The sequence below is a fragment of the Colletotrichum aenigma genome (assembly GCF_013390185.1).
Source record: "Colletotrichum aenigma strain Cg56 chromosome Unknown KSG_Cg56_contig10, whole genome shotgun sequence".
Lineage (NCBI taxonomy): Eukaryota > Fungi > Ascomycota > Sordariomycetes > Glomerellales > Glomerellaceae > Colletotrichum > Colletotrichum aenigma.
The window spans coordinates 2,502,687-2,527,379 of NW_023500916.1; the positions used below are offsets into that span (position 1 = coordinate 2,502,687).

The 24,693-nt window shown below is 55.4% G+C and overlaps 6 protein-coding genes across 6 annotated transcripts; 3 read left to right on the top strand and 3 right to left on the bottom strand.

The window, feature by feature from the left end:
- Positions 1 to 2,790: 2,790 nt before the first annotated feature.
- On the bottom strand, positions 2,791 to 3,227 carry CGCA056_v014556 (uncharacterized protein; the record flags this gene model as incomplete). The annotated part of the gene is made up of 3 exons (XM_037329798.1): positions 2,791 to 2,966; positions 3,051 to 3,110; positions 3,173 to 3,227. 3 exons carry the CDS (start codon positions 3,225 to 3,227, stop codon positions 2,791 to 2,793), a joined length of 291 nt encoding a protein of 96 aa, XP_037171586.1.
- Positions 3,228 to 11,918: 8,691 nt separating this feature from the next.
- Positions 11,919 to 13,112, top strand: CGCA056_v014557 (Nitronate monooxygenase; the record flags this gene model as incomplete). Its single annotated transcript, XM_037329799.1, has 3 exons — positions 11,919 to 11,961; positions 12,105 to 12,916; positions 12,975 to 13,112. The coding sequence occupies 3 exons, from the start codon at positions 11,919 to 11,921 to the stop codon at positions 13,110 to 13,112; spliced, it is 993 nt and encodes a 330-aa protein (XP_037172375.1).
- A 1,107-nt stretch (positions 13,113 to 14,219) lies between these two features.
- Positions 14,220 to 15,646, top strand: CGCA056_v014558 (3-ketoacyl-CoA thiolase; the record flags this gene model as incomplete). Its single annotated transcript, XM_037329800.1, has 4 exons — positions 14,220 to 14,226; positions 14,289 to 14,371; positions 14,431 to 14,792; positions 14,848 to 15,646. 4 exons carry the CDS (start codon positions 14,220 to 14,222, stop codon positions 15,644 to 15,646), a joined length of 1,251 nt encoding a protein of 416 aa, XP_037171582.1.
- A 2,786-nt stretch (positions 15,647 to 18,432) lies between these two features.
- Positions 18,433 to 19,466, bottom strand: camA (Calmodulin; the record flags this gene model as incomplete). The annotated part of the gene is made up of 6 exons (XM_037329801.1): positions 18,433 to 18,467; positions 18,578 to 18,790; positions 18,855 to 18,980; positions 19,198 to 19,213; positions 19,340 to 19,399; positions 19,464 to 19,466. The coding sequence occupies 6 exons, from the start codon at positions 19,464 to 19,466 to the stop codon at positions 18,433 to 18,435; spliced, it is 453 nt and encodes a 150-aa protein (XP_037172373.1).
- Positions 19,467 to 21,032: 1,566 nt separating this feature from the next.
- fap1-4 (L-pipecolate oxidase) lies at positions 21,033 to 22,439 on the top strand (the record flags this gene model as incomplete). The annotated part of the gene is made up of 1 exon (XM_037329802.1): positions 21,033 to 22,439. One exon carries the CDS (start codon positions 21,033 to 21,035, stop codon positions 22,437 to 22,439), a length of 1,407 nt encoding a protein of 468 aa, XP_037172495.1.
- Positions 22,440 to 23,226: 787 nt separating this feature from the next.
- tbpA-0 (TATA-box-binding protein) lies at positions 23,227 to 24,155 on the bottom strand (the record flags this gene model as incomplete). Its single annotated transcript, XM_037329803.1, has 4 exons — positions 23,227 to 23,231; positions 23,293 to 23,707; positions 23,759 to 23,846; positions 23,905 to 24,155. The coding sequence occupies 4 exons, from the start codon at positions 24,153 to 24,155 to the stop codon at positions 23,227 to 23,229; spliced, it is 759 nt and encodes a 252-aa protein (XP_037172146.1).
- Between the last annotated feature and the right edge of the window lie 538 nt (positions 24,156 to 24,693).

Here is a 24,693-nt window from a genome sequence, read left to right on the forward strand (position 1 = left end):
TACCTAAGCCGACCTAAGCCCACGTCCCGGTCAGGCCAGGCCACCTCAGGGACCGAGATGCTACACTGCAGTCGGCATGTCTTCATCACTGATCACATACATCACATCCGAACCGAGAGTCCAGAAAAAGTGGCTTGCAGAGAGAGACACCACGCTCAGTCACGCAGACAGGAAGAATAAACCCTCCTCCATCCCTCGAAAGAGACGCCTGCAGCTACCTACCTAGCTTGCTAGCTCTCTCTCTCTTCCTCTCTCGGCCACATTCAAAATACCTCGAGAATAAAGCGACAGCAGCCCATTCGAAACACCCTGCGCTAACCAACATCAATCCCACACCACATGTCTTGAGCAACCCTTTCCCCGCTTCTCTTGTCTGATGCTCCCTTGGGTGGTGTAGTAGTGTTCTGACGGGCTGGCTCATCACTTGCATGTGCTGTCTCGTCGACATCCCACATGTTGCATGTGTAAGGAGGCAGGCAAAAGCACACAAGGCAGCAAGCCGCCAAAAGCCAATCCGATCCAAGCAAATCAATCCTTGAGTCGCAGACCCAGAAAGTGAACCCACGCCCGCGCGCCGCCGCAAGCCCACCTTGAAAGTCCTCGGCCCTCGCCTGCCTCACCGGTGGCCCCCAACTGTCAACCAAAAAGGCAGACCATTCAGATTTCCCCCTCTCCCCGATCTCACCAATATGACGCCCATCATTAATTCGACCTATCTCAATCGCGAATCCCGCCCGCAATGTCGCACCACGCAAAGACAAGCCGAAGGAACACACAACACCCCCCCTCATGCACAACAACCTCTTCCCCGTCGTTCCGCGTTTCCCCCTCCCCTCATATCAACCAACCCCTCGCTGCATCTTGACCGAATAGGTAGGGGGCTTGCTGCCCATCCGTCGATGAGAGAGCGTGATCAACGACTGCTGCTGCCACGGCTGCAGCAGGATGTGTGCAGACCTTCATGCAGGTGATGGGCAGCAGTAATTCAGCCGCCATCACATTTTTTTCTTACCTGCCTATCAACTTTGCTTTTTGGCCATGGGGCTTTTATGTTTTTCTGCTCATGCTGTAACGTTTCCCTTGTCTCCAAAGGGGGAAAAAAGAGCTAACAATACTACTGCTTCTGACCAACAAGAATTGTTCCCTTTTTCTTCTTAAACCCGACGAAGATCCCCGGATTGACATTCCCATGCCGGCCCTACGCTAGCCAAGCTAAAAAGCAGCTGATTCAGCTCGACACACTATGCTCTCTCAAACCCACACGGCTCGCTGGGCTGGCTGGACTGGATTTTTGGACTTTGGCACTTTGGGTACTTGCTGACAGCACTGCAACCTGGACGGACGGGCTGGGCTGGGCGGAGGGGCGTGGGATCTACCGCCGTCCCGTTGCTAGCAGACTCCCTAGCTCCGTCCCTCCGTTCTGCCAAGGGGGGGTGGGTGTTCATTCACTCACTCACTCAATCTCTCTCTCTCGCTCAATGCGCCGAACGCCGCTTCCACCTCCTGCATTGGTGATCGTAGCACCAGAAGATGTCATCGTGGGGGGGAGAGGGTCAGCGTTGGTCTGCGCTCAAGCAGAAATGCCTCTCGCCCTGGCCATGCCAATCGACACGCCCCCTTCAGTTGCCCTTTCTAATCCCCTAAAGTTCTCCAGCCGCGTCGGGTAAGCATACCGTCATCCCACAAGCCACCTCACCAATTCGATTTTGCAGGAGGCGCCCTTACGAGAAAATAAAACGAAAGCTTCCATGGTTTGTCCCGTGATAACGGCGGGAAATCCGAGGTTCTATGCAGATGCAGGTTGCAGTGGGAAGAAGTGGATACCGAGCACTCTCAAGCAGTAGAAGTGCGAGAATGACGAAAAGAAACAAACCAAAAAAAAAAAAAAAAGGACTGAATTCCCCCTTGTTGGTTCTCACGAGACATTGCAATTGAGAAATAAGGGCATGGCTGCCAACTCGATCGACATGAATTCTTTTTAGCTTTCAATTCCCACTATCATCCCCCTTGTCCTCCATGGCATAGTTGCTTTTCTCCAATAACGCCGCTCCCAAGGTAAGGAAAAAAATAAAATTTTGCAAATTGCAACACACAAATTACTAGCAAGGGCAGCAAGCGCCTCATAGCACCCGACCCCTCGCTACTGCTCTCCTGTCCCAAAAAAGTCGCCCTAGTGACCGTCGACTCTCTGCCGGTCCTGTTTCGCCAAGGTTCTGTCTCGTGTCGGAGTTTCTTCTCCAAAGTCCCTGTTCCAAAGAAATAAGATAAAGAGGTGGGGGGCGGGCGAGAAAAGAAAAGAAAACGGAGGGAAGCTTGAGACTCGATGACGATGCAGAGAGGAGAAACAGGCCCTGCATGCCCGCTAAATCCCCCCCTTCCCTCTTTCTCGTGTTGGCCTTCTCAAGACTGTGATTCTGCGCCGGTCCTATCTTTCCCGATCAGCGCAACACCTGGTGATGTTTCCGTGTCGGGGGCCCCAATTGAGTGTTGGTAGAAATGTAAGTTGTACGCCGATATCCATGGTGTTCCCTTTCTGCCGCGTGGCAATGGCCGGTGTCTCCCAATCCTAACTCCGGGTGTATTCGTACAAGTGAACAGCAGAATAATGGATCGGGGGAAGCAAGAAAACAAATGTGTCGGAGAGAAAAAAGACAAGACGTGAGTGTGTCGTGTGTTGTGCGCCGCTCGACGGTGGAATGCTCGCTCGTTATGGTGTCGTTCCGCTGCCCAGAAGGTTTTCGGTATTATTCCCGCACGCCTTTTTCTTCCCCATCCTATGCTGCCGAAAGCTCACCAGCTTCCTCTGCTGTTGGCTGGCGAGCTGGGGTTCGATCCAGTGAGGTAGTTGAGTGCCATTTCGGCGGCGTCTTCTTTCGCATTGTTGAGGTTCTTGCCGTCGTACCAAAATCGTGCGGAGAGGGTGCGTCCGTGGACGGTGACTCGGCTGGACCAGGCGGTACGGCCGCCTGTGACGAGGGGGACGAACCGTTAGTTACACCGACGGACGACAAGTGCGTGTGCGCTTTTTCTCTCGGGGGACAGGTGCTTACCACGTCGATCAGAAACGATCTGGAATACCGGTGGGAGAATGTTTGCCTCGCGGCAGGCGTCTGCGAGTCCCTGGCTTTAGCTTCATGATGCTTTTCTTTGGTGGGATGTGGTGGCGCCCTACCTTCCAGACGCTCCTGCCATGTTCCCGCTTGACTGTTGTACGAGGAGGCAGACATGGTGGCGGTGGACGAGTAAGAAGCGTTGGAGTACATGTAGTGTAATGTTGAAGGAACAATGGGAAAGCTCTCAGGTCTCTAAGGGTTGTTTGTCGAAGTGGTGGTGGTGGTGGTAGTGGTGGTGGTGGTGGGTGCTTTGATGTGATGTGTGTGTGTTTGAGTCGGTTGGAATCGTAGTTATCTCGAGGAAATCTAAAGCGAAACTCGGTCGATCTTATACTCGGTTCCAGCTAGGCCGTGATACAGATGGGGATATTCCCATTGGGGTGGAAAGATTATGATGTGGCAGAACAAGATTAGCTAGATGCCGTCTGGAGAGGCAAGGAATTGTTTGCACAACAAATAGTAGACGACGGGGAGGACGGGTAAGGGATCAGTTGGGCTGGTACCCTACGGCATGCTGCATCTTTGGATGGGTAGAGGTGGGAGAAGAAAAGGAAAAGGAAGAGGAAACGGGCATGATCCAAAGAAGTAACGACACAACATCACGTCCCAATGCCGTTTGGGTTTGGTACGGCAGGACCGCGTTGTTTCCTGTGTCGTTTCTTTTTCTCCATGCCCTGGTACTTGTCTCTGATGAGCAGCAGCAGCAGTAGCTACGGCGGCGGCGGCGAGGAAGAGGAGGGGTGTGCCACTTGGGTGTGAGTGCTTCTGCTTCGTCTGATGCCAGACCACAGACCAGACGCGGACGTGGGGAGTGTGGTACCGTACTGAGCCGGCAGAACGTCGTGATAAACTTGGATCCTTAGCGTCATCTTTTTTTTCTCGTTATTTTTTTGTCCCTTTTTTTTTTTTTTTTTTTTTTGGTCTCGTTTCCTTCTATTTCCCCCCCCCCTTCCTTTCTCACTTTTCTTTTTTCACACCCCTCGGAGACATACCCTGGCTCCCTAACCCCCCCGCGTGGTTTAGCGGTACATGGGTGCCGACATCCACGAGTTGATGAACACGCAGCTGGGAAACATGGGCTTGGGGGGACTTGAGACAAGATGGAATAGCTCCATGTCGTAGGTAAGGTGAATGCCTCTGGAGGGAGATGGGCAATGGCCGCAGCTCTGAGCCAGCAGCTGATTGGGAATTGGCTTTGCCAGGCTCCCTTACCCGGCGCCCGGGGGGGTCCAAGGCCAAACAGAGCTGGCGTGGAGTGCCGACCCGTCGGGGTGGGAGAGGGAAATGATTGGGGAGCTTCAAGCCGCAAAGACAAGGGCCCGTACATGGAAAGACTAGGGAGGGGCGTGGGCGTGGGCGTGGGCGAACCGGACAGGCGAATGGAGGGCGACGAAGACAACGAGAGAAGGCAAAGGGCAAACGGTGGGCAAAGGCAGGGTGCGAGCTGACCAGGGGCAAGACTGGAATCTCGAGCCGAGAAAGGGAGAGAGACAGACAGAGTGAAGGTTACGGATGGCGGATGCATACAGCCTGAGCCTGGATGTACGGGCATGGAGCATCTGTATGTACGAATGGGTATTCGTACCATGTATCCGTAAGGATGTGAAGTGAGTTAGCAGTTATCTGTGTACCGAGATACAGATACCGTGCCCAGGCGTGCTACATGGTACCCCGACTTCGTGGAGATGAATGCTAGCCAGCAATGGAAGAGGCAGAGGCAGAGGCAGAGGCAGAGGCAGAGGCAGAGGCAGAGGCAGAGGCAGAGGCAGATGCAGGCAGGGCGAGCATGGGAGCAGCCGGCGAATGAAAAAGCGAGTGGGTGCACAAGGAAAGGGAGTCTGGATAAGAAAAGCAACGAGGCTGGCACTCTGGAAGGGCTGGCTGGGTGCAATGGGCTGCGATGGCACCACGACCACGCATCCAACGCTTCGCCCAAACCCATGCTATTCGAAGCCAGGGCTGGCATGTCATGGCACTTGGCCCGGTACATACGTAAGGTAAGGAAGATCAGGTACGGGGAATCGGGATGCAAGTGGTAAGTTAGGTGAGATGAGGTAAGGCAAGGCAGGGTCTCGACAACCAGAACAAGAATAGCATTGACATCAGACAACGCACCAGCTACAATTGGGCAATCGAGCTAGCAGGAGGAGGACGGCGGACAGTTCTGGGCACGAGAGTTTAAGAGAGAGGAACAAGGAGCACTGGGCACTCACGCACGCACCGGGCAGCAGAATCCATCCACAGCACAGCATAGCTTTTGAGCTCTAGCTATGTAGCAACTGTATGTACTTGACGAGGTGCGCAGCAAGCAAGTGGTACGCACTACGCAGGAATGGGTTTCTGTCTGGGGGTTTGGGCTAATAACGCCGGGACCCCTCAGCGGCGGCATCAACTCCGCCAGCCGGTGAAGCGAAACGGGCCGGGGTGGTAGTGCTAAGCTGGCGGTGGTTGGGTAGGGTGATGGTGTCGCCTCCATAATCTGGCAGTTGAAGGAAACTCGGTCAAGAAGATTTGGGCCTCATCGAGACCATCCTCACGAAGATGGACTGACGTTGTTAAAGTATGTCACTCTTGGGCAGGGGAGAAGGCGAGAAAAGGCCGTCGAGCCACGTCGATTCGATGCGATGCGGCAGGAAAGGGCGGGGGGCAGAAGGCCACAGGCAGTGATGCATGTACCACGATACTGAAGTGGTTTAGAGCGTGAGGGGAGAGGGGGCAGCGAAAGGGGGTGGGATCGGGCAGCACTCGCTCCTCATCGTCATTTGGGGTGGGGTGAGGCAAAAGATCAGGGCAGGGCAAGGCAAGGCAAAGCAGGGCAAGGCCAGGCCGGGCAAGGCATGGTACTGTACCTGATGGTATCAAGGTATGGAAGGGCATACATGCCATACGCGGTGCGGTGCAGATATGGCCAGACCACAGATGATGCCGATGCTGACGCTGACGCTGCTGCTGCGGGCTTTGATGATGATGATGATGATGATGATGCTGCTGCTGCTGCTGCTACTGCTGCGAGTGATTGTACTGTTCGCGGATGCTGATTGATGCAGGTGGATAAGGCGGCGAATTGTGAAAATGATTGCAACATCTATCTCGGTAGTTCGGTAGTTGTCGAGGCCAACAGGCGAAGTAAGGTAGTGTAAGGTATGTAGTTGCCAGCGGTAGTTGTGCTTGAATTGTGCTACTACTATTACCTAGTGCTTGTTGACTGCTCAGCTTCAAGTCGACCCATCATCCATGTTCCGGGTGAACGACAGCTGCTTTGTCGACAGCAAGGACAGGCAAAGTACCTCTCGTAAGGGATCCCGCAAGGCAAGGTACGTGCGGCTGTTTGGCCGGGTCTCATATGAACAGCTAAGCTCACTGGTTCGGGCTTAGAGCAGATCAGGGACTTGGGGGACTTGACTTGGGCTGAGGGCTGCTGTCGTGAGTTCCCGGTTCGTTGTCGCCGCGGTGCATCCGTAGAACGGACGGGATCGGCCAGACTGACAGGCGGCGGGCGGGCTTGAGCGAATGCAGCTCTGGTGCAGCTAACGTGCGGAAATGCAGAGCTATGGACAGCCTACAGCTGCTGCTGCTCACATAGGTAGCTCCGGCTGCGCAGTTCCCCCACTACCTACGGATCCTGCGTAAGGTATCCATATCCGTACCTGTGTACGAATACAGTCTCGGCCGCATGCTGGTGGATGTGTGGCCCGTCCAGCCTGCAGCAGTGGCCGTCAAAGTTGGCCCGTAGTGTACTGCATGCCTTGGCATGTAGCAAAGTGGCATTGGCGGCCTTGGTGGCCTCTGGTGGTCCGTTTATGGCATCGGGGATGAAAAGAGCTCCAGCCGGAGGGTCCCTCTGCTCTTGGCTTCCTGTACTAAGGAACCGTCATGCTTCCCCGAAACGAAGGGAACAGGAAAAGGGGGGTGATGGAACCGGGAAGCCGGGGCTGGTCGGCGTTGGGTTTGTGTCGTTTGGCTGGTGTTGAGCTGCCGCAGGCGCTGCGGGATCAAGGTTGGGTGGGAAAAGAGCAGTACCATGTATCCGTACGGATACGCAGGACTGGCAGCTGGAAGTGGACCTGCAAAAGCTGCCCTTGTCCTGGCACCAGGCGGCGGGACTGCGACTTGTGGTGTTTTCGCGCGGCTTTGCCATCACCGTCGTTCGTCTCTCCCCCACTATCGGCAGGCTAACGTCGTGAAGGTTCAACTTGCAATACGGGAAGTCCGTCCACAACGAAGCGAAGCTTTGGCGGCGGTTTAATTCTTCAGTGTTAGCGTGTTGATCGTTCCCTCTGGGCTGGCTGTGCTCTGCTCCTCTGCTCCTCTGCTCCTCTGCTCTTCCTTCGTGGAGTCCCATCATCTTCACCGTCTTTTCGAATGCGTCTGTTAGAGTTTCCTATCGGCGGGAAACGTGGGGAGAGGACGTGACTCCGCGGCGAGGGCGGAAGCAAGTGTTCGGGGCCGGGGAGGGAGACTTTTCGTTATCGGTATCAGCGTCGACGCCATATGCAATGCGCAATGCGCAGCGTGCAATGTACAGTGTCAACGTGACCAACGATGCGGTGAGAGACAGAGACGAGGTGTTGGAGCACAGTTCCAAGTCCGGGGCACCAGAGTCATTGACGTGATGAGGTTATCATCAACCAGGGGCATGGAGCACCTGCTGCTCTTGGCGGCCGTCAACGCCGAACGATGGAGAGAATACGGAGGCATCAAGCATGAAGCATGGGGGGCAAGCCGGGCAATGACAGGCGATTGACTGACTGTACGGATGTTGCAACAGCCCATGACCGTGTCGACCAATGTGTGCAGCGTGGTGCACCGTGTTCGGGTTGCAACGATAGTGCCTTCCCGTCGTCTACTTTGCATGTCGGGAGGGTTTGCAATGCCTGGGAAGGGAAGGGAAGGGAAGGGAAGGAAAAAGAAAGAAAAGACGGAGCCGGTAGCCATGATCGCCGCCTTGTCCCTTCCCACGCTTCAGGAGGTGTTCAGGTGGCAGCCATGCCATGCCAGGGCGTTGGACAGGGGCCAAGGGTGTTGGGTTCCATCTTGTCTTGAGCTGGCTGTCCTGTCCTGTCCTGTCTTTGCCTTGCCTCAGGGCGACGTGACCATCCTTCCCTTGCCCCAGAGCTCAAGGCTCAAGGCTCAAGCTCAAGCAACGCAACGCAACGCAACCTAAGCTTACGCCCAGGTGGCAGGGCGAAGTTTCTGACCCTGCCCTGGTCGCTGAACTCAAAATCTCTTGCTCGTTCCTGATCTTCGTCACCGCTCTGTACTCAAATGCGACCTCACGTCCTCTTCTCCTGCGCCAGTCGCAGGGTCTCTGCCGCCCTCTCGCTACACCAACAAAGCCGCTGCAGTCACGCAATCCAACGGCTGCCGACACTGGGACTTTGGGATAGACTGGAGTGGTCAAATGAACATGAACACCTCTCTGGCCGGCGAGGACCAAAGGCCATCTCGCAACTCGGCTGTACCGATCCGCCCCAATGTTTGCTCGCGGATCGGCGTTTAGCCCTGGCCGGGCCCTGACTAGGAGCAGGAACGGGGGCGCTGGACCTTGACTTTGCAGAAGAGTGCAGGACCGCCTAAGCAACAGAACAAGGGTCCATCTGGTCGACTGGACTGCCCGGCCTGCTTGACCAACCCGTCGGGACCGTTTCCAACATCCCCCGGACCTACCATATCCTCTGTCTCCTTTCTTTGGTCCACTCTTCACCTCACGAAACATGCTACCAAAGAGGTAGTGAAAAGATACGTTTCTCCGAAGAGAGACGCTCCGACGTGTCTCTATCGGCCCTATCACGCTCCAATGTCGACGCTTGGACGTGCCGTCGGAAGTTTTGCAGACGTGCCATCCGTGTAAGTCCATTGGAGACTGGCGACAGCAATGAGCAGCGGTATCAATCCCCTGGCAGTTTAACATCTGCCGCAGCTACGGCAGCATCCTAAATACACGCGCCATCTTTACCGTTCTTAACTTTCGGCTAAGTCCTTTAGGGCGGTCCTATTTTTGAAATGAAGATATCAGAAGCGAAGTTGACGCGCGCACAGAGGACGAGAGCGTTCAGCACATGGGCGGGAGGTGGAGAGAGGCGGTCAGCAGCAATCCGGCAACTCCAGATTACACATTGCATCTGCCCACGTTCCATCCCGTCGCCATACATGTTTGCCTTTTTTTGCAGAAAGAGACAAAGGCCGTTATCTCCTCCCGAGTTACACACAGGTGGCAGAGCCAATGGCAAACGGGATATCGAACCGACCATAACAATCTCAAAATCCGAGCGACCCTTGACTACTTCAAGCCTCTCTGCTATCCTCGTGACGAACAACGGTTACAACATTTCTTTTTTTTCGTGATATTTCTTCCGTCCGGCACGGACGGGTTCCCACCAGAAGTACATACAGTCAAATAATGCCTGCCTTTGCATGACAAGAGCCTGACTTTCAACAGCCAAAGACGGAGAACTCGCTACTGCAGGAGGCTGCGTGTCTCGGCGGAGCCTGCATACCCGACCATCCCCGACTTGCCCGCCAGCATCATCGACAATCGCGTAACAGCGCATGATCGAGACTGACGGGTTGGTCTGACAGGTGCCGCAAGTTGTTAGGGAGCAAGTCAAGCAACGCCAGCAACTCGACCGGCCTCGCGCGATTGCTTGTCAACTCTTGGGCGCCATGCCCTGCCCTGCGAGGCGGCCAACGCAGCAACGGCAGCTAGGCCGTTTCTGATGTAAGAAGCCGGCGTCAAATGTACATCTCCCGCTCGTGTCTCGCCAGACCCTGCCAGAATTGCAGACGGGCAGCCGTATGAAGACTTCCGGAGCAAGGATGCCACAGATTTGCACAGCACCTCATCCGCACCTTATTTTTTTCTAGTGACCTACGTGTCGCTAGCAGAAGAAAAACACGCCCTGGCTGTGTTTGCCACATCATCTGTCTTGTATCGTCTGGCCGCTTCCACAAGCCCTGCTTTGGATGCATGCGGAGTTGTTCTTTGGCTTCTCTGCATGCCATCGCCCGCAAGATTGCCAACGAGCTGGTGGTCGTATCGATCGCTTCGAAAGGGTCAAGTCCTTCAGGGGCAATGCCCAGGCACGAGTAGAAATGTGAGGCGGTTCAGGCCAACGTTCCAAAGAGAAAATTCAATGGCTCTCGATGTTCAGGGACATGTGTTGTCGCCAGTTTCGTGTATCGATGCGGGCCATCACGTCAACCTCGCCATACAGTTATAGCAATGACCTCACGGAATAGATTTACAACTCTCTGGCTGTCACATGAGCACACAGTGACACGTCTATGCCCAGGGTCCTCGCAGATCGCCCAAAAGATGTGTGTGTTTTGCGATCCGATTTCGCACGTCGGTCGATGCTGCAAGTCGATCAGGGCTACGCAACGGAAAGACCAAAGATCGACATCAAGGACGACTTCTGCGACGTAGGTGCCAAGGCCACATTAAGATGAGGAGTATTACAACTTCCAGTGGGGAAAAGCAAGAAAGACCCAGCCAGCCCCATGTTGGTTGTATCGATGGCGAACGTGTTCCGGGCGTTGGCATGACCTGCAGCAAGACCCAGCTCCAGAGGCCCAACGGACACCGCCAGGGTGGAGATTGGACGGTCCCAGAAGGCACTTCTCAATGAGGAAGGATGCATAAGTGTGGAATTATTGCAGCCTGCCGGACTCACTACACTCGAACCCGGTGCAGGGCACGCAGGTCACTTTCAAGCGGATCGCAGCCCGAGAGTCCAGTCCAGTCCAGTGTTGTTCCATGAGAAATCTCCGCTCCCGCTGCGGTGGGCCTGCCGTGTATGACGAACATGCCGGGCCCCATTCGCCCGCTCCAGGGTTGCACTTGGGCTTCTCTTCAGGGGGCCTCCGGCTCGGCCGTGTGGCCCACCATGGCCCGCCGACGGCCGGATCCGTATCACGGCGCTGGCGTCGGGCAATAGTCCTGTGCAGAATAGAACACGAGTCGCAAAGGCCCATGACCGAAAGCCAGCGCCAGATGACGTCCCTGGACGTCGGATCCGCGTCGCGCAACCTGAACGCTGTGCCACTCAAGCACCAAGGAGCCGCCAGATCGGGGCCAGATGGGGCGATGGCAGAGAGCGCCTGTCGTCCAACGGACAAGGCCTCGGCCAACTGGCAATCGGGTACCAAGAAGGCCGGGCTGTGGTATCAAGGATGGGAATCAAAGGTCGGCTGGTGATGGAGGGGAGCACAGCGTCAGCACTGACACGGTTGAGGGTGGCCTGAGTGAGAGAAAACAGGAATAAGCTGCGGTGCATATCCTCCGTAGCAGTCAGTTCTGAAGACTCTCGTGCGACCCTCCCATGGCCATTCTCTGTCAGAACGGTTGCCGCATATCAGACTGTCAAAACGGCGCCCAAGGGTCAAGCCAGCTGTCCACGGAAACAGTCCCGTGGACGGAACTTCGTGGTGGCCATGTGAGACGACCTTTCCCCCCTAATTACCCCAGCTCATTCAGGTGTTGTCTAATCGATAAATTGGCCTGGAGACGCGGGGGAAATGGTGGAGGCCGAGTTACCTCGGTACCCCACAAGCGACCGACCGGGGCTGGGCGTCTTCTGGTCCTCGTCCACGGCCGGACCGAGTCAGCTAGACTGCCGTCAGAATCGCTGCGCCTCTACTTTTATTGCGCTGCTTTAACCTGTTTCCTACACCACGTAGTCTAGAAAGCGTGCAGCTCTTGTTTCCTCCTTTCCCGCATCCCTCTTAGATCCGTCTTTTGTGTGCGTTGTGTGTTCCACAGAAAATAGAGATCAGAGAACGTGTCCGCAAAGCTGTCGCCCAACCATGCCTTTCAACACTGAGCTGACCCGACGGTTGGGTATCAAAGGTACGTCAAGACTCGAGATAGATGACGGCGGAGGACTGGGTATGGGAGTGCACAACACATCAGAGCGAGCGTCACAATGCATTTCAGGCCACCACTTGGATGAGAACCCGACCGCGCTGACACGCTCTCTTTCTCCTCGATAGTACCCATCGTCCAGGGCGGCATGCAGCACGTCGGCACAGCCGACCTCGCCTCGGCCGTCTCCAACGCCGGCGCCCTGGGAATCATCACCGCCCTCATCTTCCCGACCCCCGAAGAGCTGCGCAAGGAGATCCGCCGCTGCAAGACCCTCACGAAGTACCCCTTCGCCGTCAACATCACCCTCCTGCCGGCGCTCGTGCCCCCGGACTACGGCGCCTACGCCCAGGTCGTCATCGACGAGGGCATCCGCATCGTCGAGACGGCCGGCAACTCGCCCGGGCCCGTCATCAAGCAGCTCAAGGCGGCGGGCGTCACGATCCTGCACAAGTGCACGACGATCCGGCACGCGCAGAGCGCCGTGAAGCTGGGCGTCGACTTCCTCAGCATCGACGGCTTCGAGTGCGCGGGCCACGTGGGCGAGTCGGACATCACCAACTTCATCCTGCTGTCGCGCGCGCGGCAGTCGCTCAAGGTGCCGTTCATCGCGAGCGGCGGCTTCGCGGACGGCGAGGGGCTCGCGGCGGCGCTGTGCCTGGGCGCGTGCGGCATCAACATGGGCACGCGCTTCATGTGCACGCTGGAGGCGCCAATCCACCACAAGATCAAGGAGGAGATCGTCAAGGCGCAGGAGACGGACACGGCGCTGCTGCTGAGGCGGTGGAGGAACACGACGCGCCTGTACCGCAACAAGGTCACGGAGGAGGCGATCAAGGTCGAGCAGGAGAGCACCTCGGGCGAGTTCTCCGAGATCGCGCCGCTGGTTAGCGGGAAGCGCGGGAAGGAGGTGTTTATCACTGGTGATCCGGACTATGGCGTAAGTGTTTTCACGCGCGGCTTGCACACAGAATAACTGCTAACATGGGAAAACATAGGTCTGGACAGCCGGTCAGGTCATTGGACTGATTCATGATATCCCCTCGGTCAAGGACCTGGTGCCCAGGATAGAGAAAGAGGCCGAGGCGGCGCTGAAGGAGAGGTTGTCGCTCATCCAGCCGGTAGCGAAATTGTAGAGGTCCTCCACGACGGGCCACGATGATAGATCTGTAGAATGATGTTTGTACTATTGCTCACGATGATTTCTTAATCCCCAACGACGTCATGTCTCGACCTGCACCCGTGCACATGAACATGGCCATCCATTTGCGGCAATGTCCTGGCCCTGTGAGCAACATTCTTGCAGCGGCCACCTCCTATTGGCGTAGGCTGTTGACTCGCGGTGCATCTTCACATGGGAAAATGACGGAAAACACGGGGTAACCCCATACACGGATCTAACAATCTTCAAAGCCAAGCAAACACGTGTCCCACTCGGTCGGAATTGCAGCAGACAAAGCACCGGCCGCAGTTTTGCAAGGTGAAGGCGGGAGGTCGGTCTGATCCAGCCACATAGTCCGCTCACCGTGATTGTTATTCCAGCTCGAGGAGTTTATGTCAGTACTCTAATCATGTGTCCCGTGACGAGAAAAAAAAAAGGCAGAATTGGTGATCAGGCGCAGATGCTTGTGACGCAGACCATTGACCTTTGCGACGGTCTCGGCAGCGTTCCTTCAGCGACGTCCAATAGCGTCGTCTTCCCCCGCAACGAAGGTCGCAGTATGGGGGATGCGGAGGCAAAGGCAAGCCCAGTGGAGCTGTTGCAGCAGCAGCAGCAGCATACTGCACTGAGTGAGGTACTCCGTTCCTAAGGTACAGCACGAATCGCAGCAGGAAACATGCGAGAAAAGTGGCATGTGAAAGCCTCCAGCGCAGTCGGTGCTAGCGCGTGCGGGTTAAGCGGGTCCCCCCCAACCTTGGTCGTTTCGCACCAATGCGGTGTGGCCTTTGAGAATGCCTCGGTCGGAATTGCAGATACCCCAGCTGACATCAGCGCCCACGGCCCCCAGCACCGCTGGTTTCTCGAACTGCCACCACGTCGCGGCTCCTTTGTCACGCCTGCTCTGAACATCCGAGGCTCGTCTGCCAATCTGAGATCCGATCCATACCTAGTCCCCGTCGTAGACCTTTTTCTTATCCTTTACATACTTATCCTCTCCCATCTACCGCTGCATACCTTCACATCCCCAGCATCTCTTTGTTTACTATATCCACCAATCTTTAAAGCTTCACATCTACACAAAATGGGTGGTGAGTAGCTTGCATTGGCTTCCCGATGATTGTCTGCGATGCTAACAGTCATGTCTGAATAGCTCTCGAGAGATTGACTCAGCTGGGAGGCCAGTTCTCCAGCGGCAGCAACAAGGAGAAGCTCCTCCAGAAGAACGCCGACGATGTAAGCTCCAAACCTCGGCACACGCGGAGAATAACCCTTTCTAACACTCCTCTCCCCAGGTTGTTGTTACCGCAGCCCTCCGAACGGCCTTCACAAAGGGTGGCAAGGGTGGCTTCAAGGACACCCAGGCTGCCGACCTCGTCGCCGGCGCCTTCAAGGCTCTCCTTGAGCGCTCCAAGATCGATCCTGCCCTCGTCGAGGATATCGCCGTCGGCACTGTCCTTGCCCCCGGCGGTGGTGCTACCGAGATGCGCGCCGCTGCCCTCGTCGCTGGCTTCCCCGAGACCACTGCCGTCCGCACCCTCAACCGCCAGTGCTCTTCTGGTCTGCAGGCTTGCGTCGACGTCATCAACCAGATCAAGACCGGCATGATCGAGATCGGCATTGGCGCCGGTGTTGAGAGCATGTCCACGCAATACGGGTAGGTTCACATCTCGACTACCACTATTTCCAGAAGCTAACTGACAGTTCTCCAGCCCTGGCGCCGTTTCCGAATTCTCCGAGCAGCTTGAGAACACCCCCCAGGCCGCTAACTGCAAGGTTCCCATGGGTGTTCTCTCCGAGGACATGGCCCGCGACCTCGGCATTGCCCGCACCAAGCAGGATGCCTTCGCCGCCTCCTCCTACGCCAAGGCCGCAAAGGCCCAGGCGGAGGGTCTCTTTGATCAGGAGATTGCCCCTCTCACCGTCAAGTGGGAGGACCCCAAGACCGGCGAGACCAAGGAGATCACCGTCGCAAAGGACGACGGTGTCCGCGCTGGCGTCACCGCTGAGTCCCTGGGCAAGATTAAGCCTGCCTTCGCCAAGGACGGCAGCATCCACGCCGGTAACGCCTCTCAGGTTTCCGACGGTGCCGCTGCCGTTCTCTTCATGAAGCGCTCCACTGCCGAGCGTCTCGGCCAGCCCATCCTCGGCAAGTTCGTGTCGGCTGCCATTGTTGGTCTGCCGCCCTTGTTGATGGGACAGGGTCCTGCCAAGGCCATCCCCAAGGCCAACGCCCTCGCTGGCATCGCCACCGAGGACGTCGATATTTACGAGATCAACGAGGCGTTTGCCTCCCAGTGTCTGTGGAGTGCCGAGCAGCTCGGCATTCCGTTCGAGAAGGTCAACCCCAAGGGCGGTGCCATCGCCTTTGGCCACCCTCTGGGCTGCACTGGCGCGCGACAGGTCTCCACCCTGCTGTACGAGCTTAAGCGCACGGGCAAGAAGATTGGTAACACTTCCATGTGTATCGGTACCGGTATGGGCATGAGCGCCGTCTGGGTTGCCGAGTAAATGGGCACACCACAATGAACTTGTATTTTATAGCATTTGGCCTGGTTGTATATCAACAGAGTGGTTCTTGGGATTAGGCGCATGAATACGATTGGATATGACCTTCACCTTAATACTTTGCGGGTACTTCAATGTCTCGGAATGCTCCCACTTGGAAGCAATAAAGATGATAGGTGAGGTAGAGCCAATGCAAGGAAGGACTTCATAATAGTGCTGTGCCGTGGCACGGTTTATACAAGTATTGTGCTGTACTTTCATCCATGAAAAATCTTCACTTCTGGGTAGGTATCCAGCCCAGGCCTTGCCCAACGCCACAAGAAAAGCTTCTTCTTCACGACCAGAGTCATGCTCCAGCCCGCAATGAAAAAAAGGAAAAAAGGACACGCCTGTCAGACGTCCATCGACACCCACCCTGCCCGCGCGCCCAAGGGCAAGACCGCAGACAGGGACGAGATCATCACCGCTCTCTATACAGCCCCAGAAACAAGTCCGAGGCCGCCATCCTTTCGGATAGGTCGAGAGCAACCAGGAGTTCTTCACTCTAGGGTGTCGAGGATACAACTCATCAACCAGGGTGGGATCTGTGGCTCTTTTAGGGAACCAAGAATAGGTCGAATACTATAGAAATGATTCTCCTGTTGGGCGGTGGTTAGCAAACCGTTTGTTCGTGCTGTGGGGGACAAAGGTAGGGGGTGAGACATACTGAAGTATTGTCGACATGAAGAAAAGAAGAAGAGAAAAGGTGAAAGGATGGCGCGGTCGACGAGACTTTATAGAAGTTCTGGAGGGGGAGCACGTCCCGCGCCGGCTTGGTGGGGCTGCGGCTCTGAGGTCGATGGTGGGGTCCGACAGAAAAAATCCAGATGGGAAAGTGCAGTTGCGATTTTTTTTTTACAATGAGCGGGAACGAAGGTGGGGCTGGCCGTTGAGGGAGGAACGGCTGCTTGTACCGGCTGGCGGGAAGAGGAAGATGTGCCCGGTGGGCTTTGATGACGCCGAGTTCTTGATCAAGCAGCTTGCTCGTGTGCTGGAGGAGAGAACGAGATGTGCTGGTGCGGATTGCGACAAGATGCTCACGCCTCATATTGATGCATACCACAAATCTTAGCATCAACTAATGGTTTCGTGGTGTAGTTGGTTATCACGTCAGTCTAACACACTGAAGGTCTCCGGTTCAAGTCCGGGCGAAATCAATGTTTTGATTTTGCATGTCTTAACCACAGTTCCTTTTTTCCTTCCCTGCTCTTCGCGACGGAAAAAGATTGTTGGACCGTTGTTTCTTCAGACTTGAGTGATTCATTTGAGTGAAGTACCAAAACAGGTCTGCCGTTGATCCGTTCTGTCTAGACCACTGTGAGTTATTGGCGAGTGCTGTGTGTGCGACATTCGTTTGAGACGTCCCTGAAGAGAAACAGCACGTTCCCTCCTGCTCTTAGGACTGTTTCCTCCCTTTCCCCTTCTCTGCGTCTGTGTCTGCTTTTTCGTCTTTGGACATGTACACGCCTACATGCTCACGGTCATCTCTGATTTCTGTTGCGAGCCTTCGTCCGTTGCCAACCCTGTTCCCTGCCCATTCCCCGCGAACGATCGGCATGCTGAACAGATCTGGCTGAAGCCTGATAATCAACTCGTTGAAATCGGTATGTTGGGACGTCTGATAGACTGTGGCTCGTTCTGATTTTGAGTAACCCGTAGTAGACAAGTTCTAATGGCATCCCGGGTACATGCTTTTCAGCTTGATGACGATAAACCTGGTGTTCAACCGAAACGGGGGTAATCGCTTAGCTTGACGACATGCCCATTGCAATTTTGCGTATGCGAACAAACCTGAAAATGGATGGTCGGTTCATCCTCCCGGGGGGAGAATAAAATGCAGTGAAAGTCGCCGGTCGTGCCTGACCCGGCATCAGACAAGCAAGCGAACCAACGACAGCCCCTGTTTGAGTATCAACTGGGAAGGAGCAGACGAAACCAAATGTCACAAGAGGACGCCAATCCATAAACGCCTCTCCCTTCCGAGTACGTCATCCCCCCGATGCCGCATCACCTAGCTCATCTCCATGACGGGACATATCCGCCGCATGGCGTAGTTGATCCGTCATGTACGACTGCAGTGGTATCCTTGGGGTCGCTGGATAGTCACATCAAACGGTGCTGATCAAAAAAGAGAGAATCGGCTAGAGTTGTTGTCTCCCTAACCGCTCTGCCAAAAGATATCTCGAGCTGCCAGGACAACCTGTCCCAGCCTGGTCATTGGCGATCAATGGAAACGGCGCTACCAATCTGGTATGCATGTGTTATTTAGCTTGAATATGTCGTCGACATTCATCATGACAAGAGGTGCTCTTGCCCCGGCCTCTTGTACGTAAGGAAAACGAGGTTACCTCTGGAGACTGAACTTTCCTTCGGCACGTGTTCGTTAACCCCGTTCATATACTACATGACCTGTAGATCCACCTATTCCGTTGGAACAAAAGCGACTTGGGACGTAACGAGGCAGACACGGCTGCCCTGACGTCCGAGTAAGCGCAGAGCTGGGCTTCAACACGATGCAGCAGGAGCCGTCGACTTTCACACTGAGGCAAAGAAACCGGGGGCTGGAAACGCCAGGAAACCATCGCTTAGAGATAGACCACCTGAAGGTCCAACGTGAAGCAGATTCATTCTACCTGCCTGTATACCGTATGAGGTGACCTGTAAAAGACACCCTTCATCAAGGAAATGAAACTCAAGATATCATCAACAAGAGCTGGTCCGCCTAGGACTCTTTCCCGTTCTTTTCGTTTTTAGTCCTTCATCATAATAGACGCAAACTCATCATCTGTTTGTTGAAGGTCAGCTTGCTTGCCAAATAACGAGGTATCGTGCGTGCCAAAAGGCCCAAACACAACAAAGGGGGCAGGCAATGTCGATGCGGTGGGTGCTCCTTACAGTCAATCGTTCCATCGCCGTTCTTGTCGGCCATCTGGATCATCTCGTCAATCTCGGCGTTGGTCATGTTCTCGCCCAGCGATTTCAGGACATGTCGCAGCTCCTCGGCCGAGATGGTGCCGCTGCCGTCGCGGTCGAACACCTTGAAGGCGTTCTTGAGCTCCTCCTCAGCGTCGCCGACCTGCACCTTTACCGCCATCAAGTTGAGGAATTCTAGTGAGTCGAGTTAGCTGCCCGTTTCGAGATGCTTCATATCCATGCAACCGCAACGACGTACCATTGAAGTCGATCGTGCCGTTGTTGTCTGCGTCGACCTCGTTCACCATGTCCGTCAACTCCGTGTCGCTGGGGTTCAGACCCAGGGACCTCATGACCTCTCCCAACTCCTGGGCGGTGATGTCACCTGCAGAAACAATGTCAGTTTGGGGTTGGGATGAGAAAGCAAAAAGGGAACTGCAGCAAATCCGAGATGAGATGGAACGGTCTAAGCCACGCCGTTCCCGAGCGGATTTAAGGAAAAAAAAAAAGATTCGATCGAGTTTAAAAAATAATTCCCGACTGTCGTCCAGAAAAAGGGGGCGCAGCAAGTTCGCGGCTCGAAAAAGGGTGTTGTTACTGACCGGTCCCGTCCTTGTCCTGTTGTCGAGTTAGCAAAATGAGGAACTCCGGTGTCGTCGAAGGTCGACGTAGGCCAGCCCAAAAAAATCAGGCTCGGCATGGCGCCAGCCTGATGGAAAGGGGAAGCGGGAGGGAGAAACTCACAAACAGGTCAAAGACCTCCTTGTATTGCGCCCTTTGCTCTTCAGTCAACCCAGCAGCAGCCTGAACATTGTGCTTAGCTTCATAAATAGGAGTATCTCGGGCGGCCGGAGCGTAAGTTTCTCACCATATTTTTTATGTTGGATATGTGGTGGTGACGAGTTGTTTGTGAAGGAAGTTTTGGTGAGTGAGCGTCGGTGGTTTGAGACAGGGAAGACGGCGTGGGCGTGGGCACCAACAGCTGAAAGCGGGGATGTGACGATGACCCCGCACGGTGCTTAGTGCGAACAGCTTCATCAATTCGTACGGCTGGGGGGCAGGCATTTGGACGGAGGGCTGCGCTTTAATTTGTCCCAGGTTGCATCAGCATTTCCTTGTTTAGACGGCCCAACGGTCGGCGGTGATCAAGTCAGCCTCATCACAATTCCCGCGGGCGCCGGGGGTGATTGGCGAATGGGCGTGATTCGCAAAGGCAGTGAGGCAAACTCCAAATGCCGGCGCAGCTGACATAATCCAGGCCTAGACCTCACTCAAAAGAACGCGACGTGACTTGGGCAGTTATCGCCGAAGCGTTAGAATGAGTCTTTCGGCCAGTATCAAAAACACCAGGCAGGAATCACCACCAGATGTGCAAAAAGGGGCCCAACCGGGGTTTGAACCCGGGACCTCGCCCAATCAAGCTATGCTTGAGAGTATTACTACCCGAAGGGCGAATCCTACCACTAGACCATTGGGCCTTGTTGAGTTGAAGTGAAGCACAAGTGCCTGTTGTAGGGTCGGTTTAGCTCCAGGCAGGCGCGAGGTGAGGAAGTTGCGACGCAAAGGGAAGGAAGGCACGCCGTGTTAGAAGGAGACCAATAAGTATCGATTGGTCATTTAGCATTGAATGCCTCCTCACCGCAAACACCTTGCACATGGACACCGCAGGGGTGGGATTTGAGGAACCAACAACAACACCATGCCGTTGGATTTGAGTAGCCCGAGCCGAGCGCCGCCGGATCTAGCTTCCGATTCCGAACATCACATTGACCAGCACCCGACACCAAGATGCTGCCGCCAAGCTTCAAAGGCGCGGAATCCCTCGCGGACAGTTTACCGCAGAGCGACACGATACACCTTACCCACCGCCCCATCCTGCACATCGAACCCTACATCCGTACAACCTCCAAGTACGAATAGGCCAAGCGGCCGGGCTCTGAACCAAATGGAAAGCCAACACATTCTACGGCCCCCACCACCGGCATTGGGATCTCCAAAAAGTTCAGTCCCGGCCCCACGCCCGAAAGCCAGGGGACGCCAAGTTCCAGCCCGGCCCGCCCGCAGTCGTGCTGCAAAAACTTACGATAGAAGAACGGTGTTCCCCGCGATAACGAGTAAGGCAAGCCGATAAACCACGACACCGCAAATTTCGACTCCGATATTGCGCCGGTCCGGGGTGATCCCCTTCAACGTTCTCCTCCCCCAACCACCGCCTCCCCGTTCCCCGTCTCTCCTCCTCTCCCACCGTGCCCTTTTAAAGTTACGCAGCAAATCTCTCCCTTTTCCAATTCGTCTGGTGTTGCCAGTTTGACACTTTCGCAGAATCTTCCAATCGCGAACCGTGATCTACCTCCCACCTTGTGGTACCGTCCTGAGTCGCACAATCGCATCCTGTACTGAGGTCCCTCGCGTCGCACGAACACACAGACACGCGACAATGGCAGACCCCGCCGAACCCCCCTCTTCGATTCTCATCATCGGCTCCGGCGTCTTCGGCCTGACGACAGCCCACGAACTCGCCCTCCGCCCCCGCTACGCCTCCACCAAGATCACCGTTCTCGACCGCTCCCCCGTCCCCGGTCCAAGTGAAGACGCCGCCAGCGTTGACTCTTCTCGCATCATTCGCTCAGACTACGCCGATCCAGCCTATGCTCGCCTCGCCGCCGAAGCGCAGACGGAATGGCGCAAGACCACAAACCCTTCAGACCTTGGAGGTGAAGGCCGGTATCGGCAATCCGGCTTGTGTCTCGTCGCCGACCCCAAGTCCCCTTCCCCCGCAGCCTCAACTACATCATCACCACCAAAAAAGACCAGTCTCGAATACGTCCGCGAAAGCTACAACAACGTCGTCTCCCTCGCAGGGGCCGATGGCGATAAGATCATCAAAGAGCTTCCCACCCCCGAGGCAATCCGCGAACACCTTGGCACCCCGATCGCCCCTGGAACATGGGGCTACATCAACCCTTTGGCTGGCTGGGCTGACGCTGGCGAGTCAATGAAGTACCTCGCCCGCCGCGTCGAGGCCCTTCGCCGCGTAAACTTCGTCTCTGGCACCGCTGCCCGCTTAAACTACTCTTCCGCCTCCACCGTCACCGGCGCAACGCTTACCGATGGCCGTGTCCTTTTGGCCGACCTCGTCATTGTCGCCGCCGGTGCTTGGACGGGCCAGCTTGTCGATCTCTCAGGCCAGGCCATCGCGACCGGCCAAGTGCTCGGATACATTGACATCACCCCCTCCGAGCTCGAGATCCTCTCCAAGATGCCTGTGACTCTCAACTTCAGCACAGGACTCTTCATGATCCCTCCGTCAGGACTGCAGGTCAAGGTCGCCCGCCACGCGTACGGCTACCTCAACCCGACACCGATCCCTCACCCATCTCCCTCGTCCTCCGCGAAGAAGAGCACCGTCTCCCTGCCCGCGACGCACATCACCGACCCCAACCTCCAGGTCCCGAAAGAGGGAGAGGATGCGCTGCGCACCGCCGTCCGCACCATCGTCCCGATCCCCGCGATCCACGACCGCCCGTTCGTAAAGACGCGGCTGTGTTGGTACACCGATACCCAGACGGGCGACTTCTTGATCTGCCACCACCCCGAGGCGAAGAACCTGTTTGTCGCCACGGGCGGCAGCGGTCACGGCTTCAAGTTCCTGCCTGTGTTGGGCAGGGAGATTGTGAATGTGCTGGAGGGCAGAGGCGACAAGGTGTTCACTGAGAAGTGGAAGTGGAGGGCGATCAACAAGCCCGAAGATGTGACGAATCTGTATGACAACATTTCTTGCGACGACGGTAGCCGTGGAGGCGTGCCTGGCATTTTGCTCAAGGGCGAACAGCCCAAGCTGTAGCATTCTGTGTTACATGGCCGTGGTCATCAGTAATAATGAATGTCGACGTAGAACCGTAGACGCGAAGACGCAGGTATTGTACATGTACAAAAGTTTCTTGTTTTTCGACCAAATATGGGGCCCAGGCACGTTGGCAAATTTTTCACAAATCGCAGCGATGAGATGTTGTTCATGAAATCAGGTTTGGCATTGCTCTCATACTAATACCTGCTAAGCTCGCATCAAACCCTAAACTTAAGCCAGAGTAATAATGGAGTGATCAACCTGGCCACCCTGACCAGGTGGTGTCGCAAACCTGTTTTCGCAGTTCATCACTCGCCAAAGCCCCTCCCGACCAACTGTCCAAGAGGCGACGAACGCATCCTTCCCCGTTCCCACCGTCTGGGACCCTCATGCATCTAAGTTGCTTCCATTAAAAAACGGCGAAGTCGACCTGCGCGTTGCCGTCGACCATGCCACGAGCAATCTATGTAGTGTCGCGGGATGAGAAAAATCTTATTCTTTTCGTCTGAATCAAACCACCCAGACTGAATGCCTCCAGTCCAGGATCCCTCCTGTGCCAACGCCAATGCAATGCAGCAGAAAATCAAGGGATAACACAAACGAGCATCGAGGCGTCTTGGGCATGGCCAAGATGCCAGCTGACGGACGCTCGCTTTTTTTGATGGTGCGTGAAAAAGCAGTCGTGGTATCGTGAAAAAAGGGTGGTGTCTAATCGTACAAGTCGGCAATATTTTTGGGCGATCATACATCAACAGCGTTGATGGTTCATCCTTTGCTTCGGTTTCTAGACTTTGCGGAAATCTGGGACGAATTAGCAATTGTTAGAGACGAGGGAAGCAGGAATACTAACCCTGAAGCACAGGATAAATCATCTCGAACGCCTGGTAGATCTCCTCACGAACCTTGGCACCAGTGAGGACGATCTTGCCAGAGACGAAGATGAGGAGCACAATCTTCGGCTTAATCATGCGGTAGATGAGACCAGGGAACAACTCGGGTTCGTAAGAACTGAAGTTGTGATGGCGGGAGGCAAGACCTTCGAGACGGATGGGGAACTTGATGTCGCAAGATCCGACAATATTCTGGATCTTGAAGTCGGTGAACTTGGCGTTGAAGCCAAGCTTCTGGATGATACGAGCGTACTTGCGGGAGGCAAGTTTCGAGTCGTCCTCAGACTTGGCACCAGTTACAACCATCTTACCAGAGGCGAAGATGAGGGCTGTGGTCTTCGGCTCGCGGATACGCATGATGACGGCGGCGAAACGCTGTGTTGGAAGTCAGCATCGGGATACAACTGGTAGTCAGTCGCAACATACCTTGGGATTGTACTCGGCGTTTCTCGCGTGCAGGGCAATCGTCTTCAGGTCCAAGCGGCAATCGAGGTTGACCGTGGCAACGATGTTCCTTTAAGCAGCGACATAAGCGTCATGGAGCAGACAAAGATCACTCATGATATACATACTGCAGCGTGGGAGTCAAACCACTTCCACCCTGGGTGGCAGCAGGAGTCGCAGCGGGGGTCGCGGGAGTCACCCCGGTACCGTTTGCGCCTTGTTGACCGTTGACGGCGGGGACCTGACCGTTGACGGGAGCCTGAGCGCCGTTCGCCGGGGGAGGAAGCTCGTGAGCGCCGCCGGGGAAGGACAGCGAACCAGGCGCAGTAAAGGCCTTGGCTTGCGCAGCACTCGTGGGATGGGTTTGAATCGCCTCCATGATTGCGGTTGCTTGAGGGATAGGCCGAGGATGGGGCAAAGAGCAGATCTGCGAAAGTCAGTACGTTGATCTAACCATTGTAGCAAGCACGCGCCATTACAGTTGGATGCTGTAATTATTTGCCGCGGCCAAGGAAGGTAACAATGGAGAATGAAATGCGACAGCGATATGAATGGTGATGTTTTGGGTAGATCGCGTAGGTGGCTGGAATTTTTATAGGTGTATGGAAGATGGTCTGTGCGCGAGACTCCTGCACCCCGATGACCTCCAGAGTCGGGAAGGTGCGAGACAAGTAGAGGAAGGCAGTGGTGCAGGCAGGTGCGATGGGAAAAACAACGACTGAAGGAGATGGAACACCATACCAGAAGTGGGAGAAAAACAAGTGAATGTCTCCCCTACAGCGACTGCTCAAGACAGATAGATAGGTAGGTAGGTAGCGCTCGTCTCGACTTGGCGGTCAGGCAAATGGCGCGATATGGGATCTCAAGGTTGAGGTAGGTCGACGAGAAAGTCGTTGGTTTCGTAGGCGTCGCTTTGG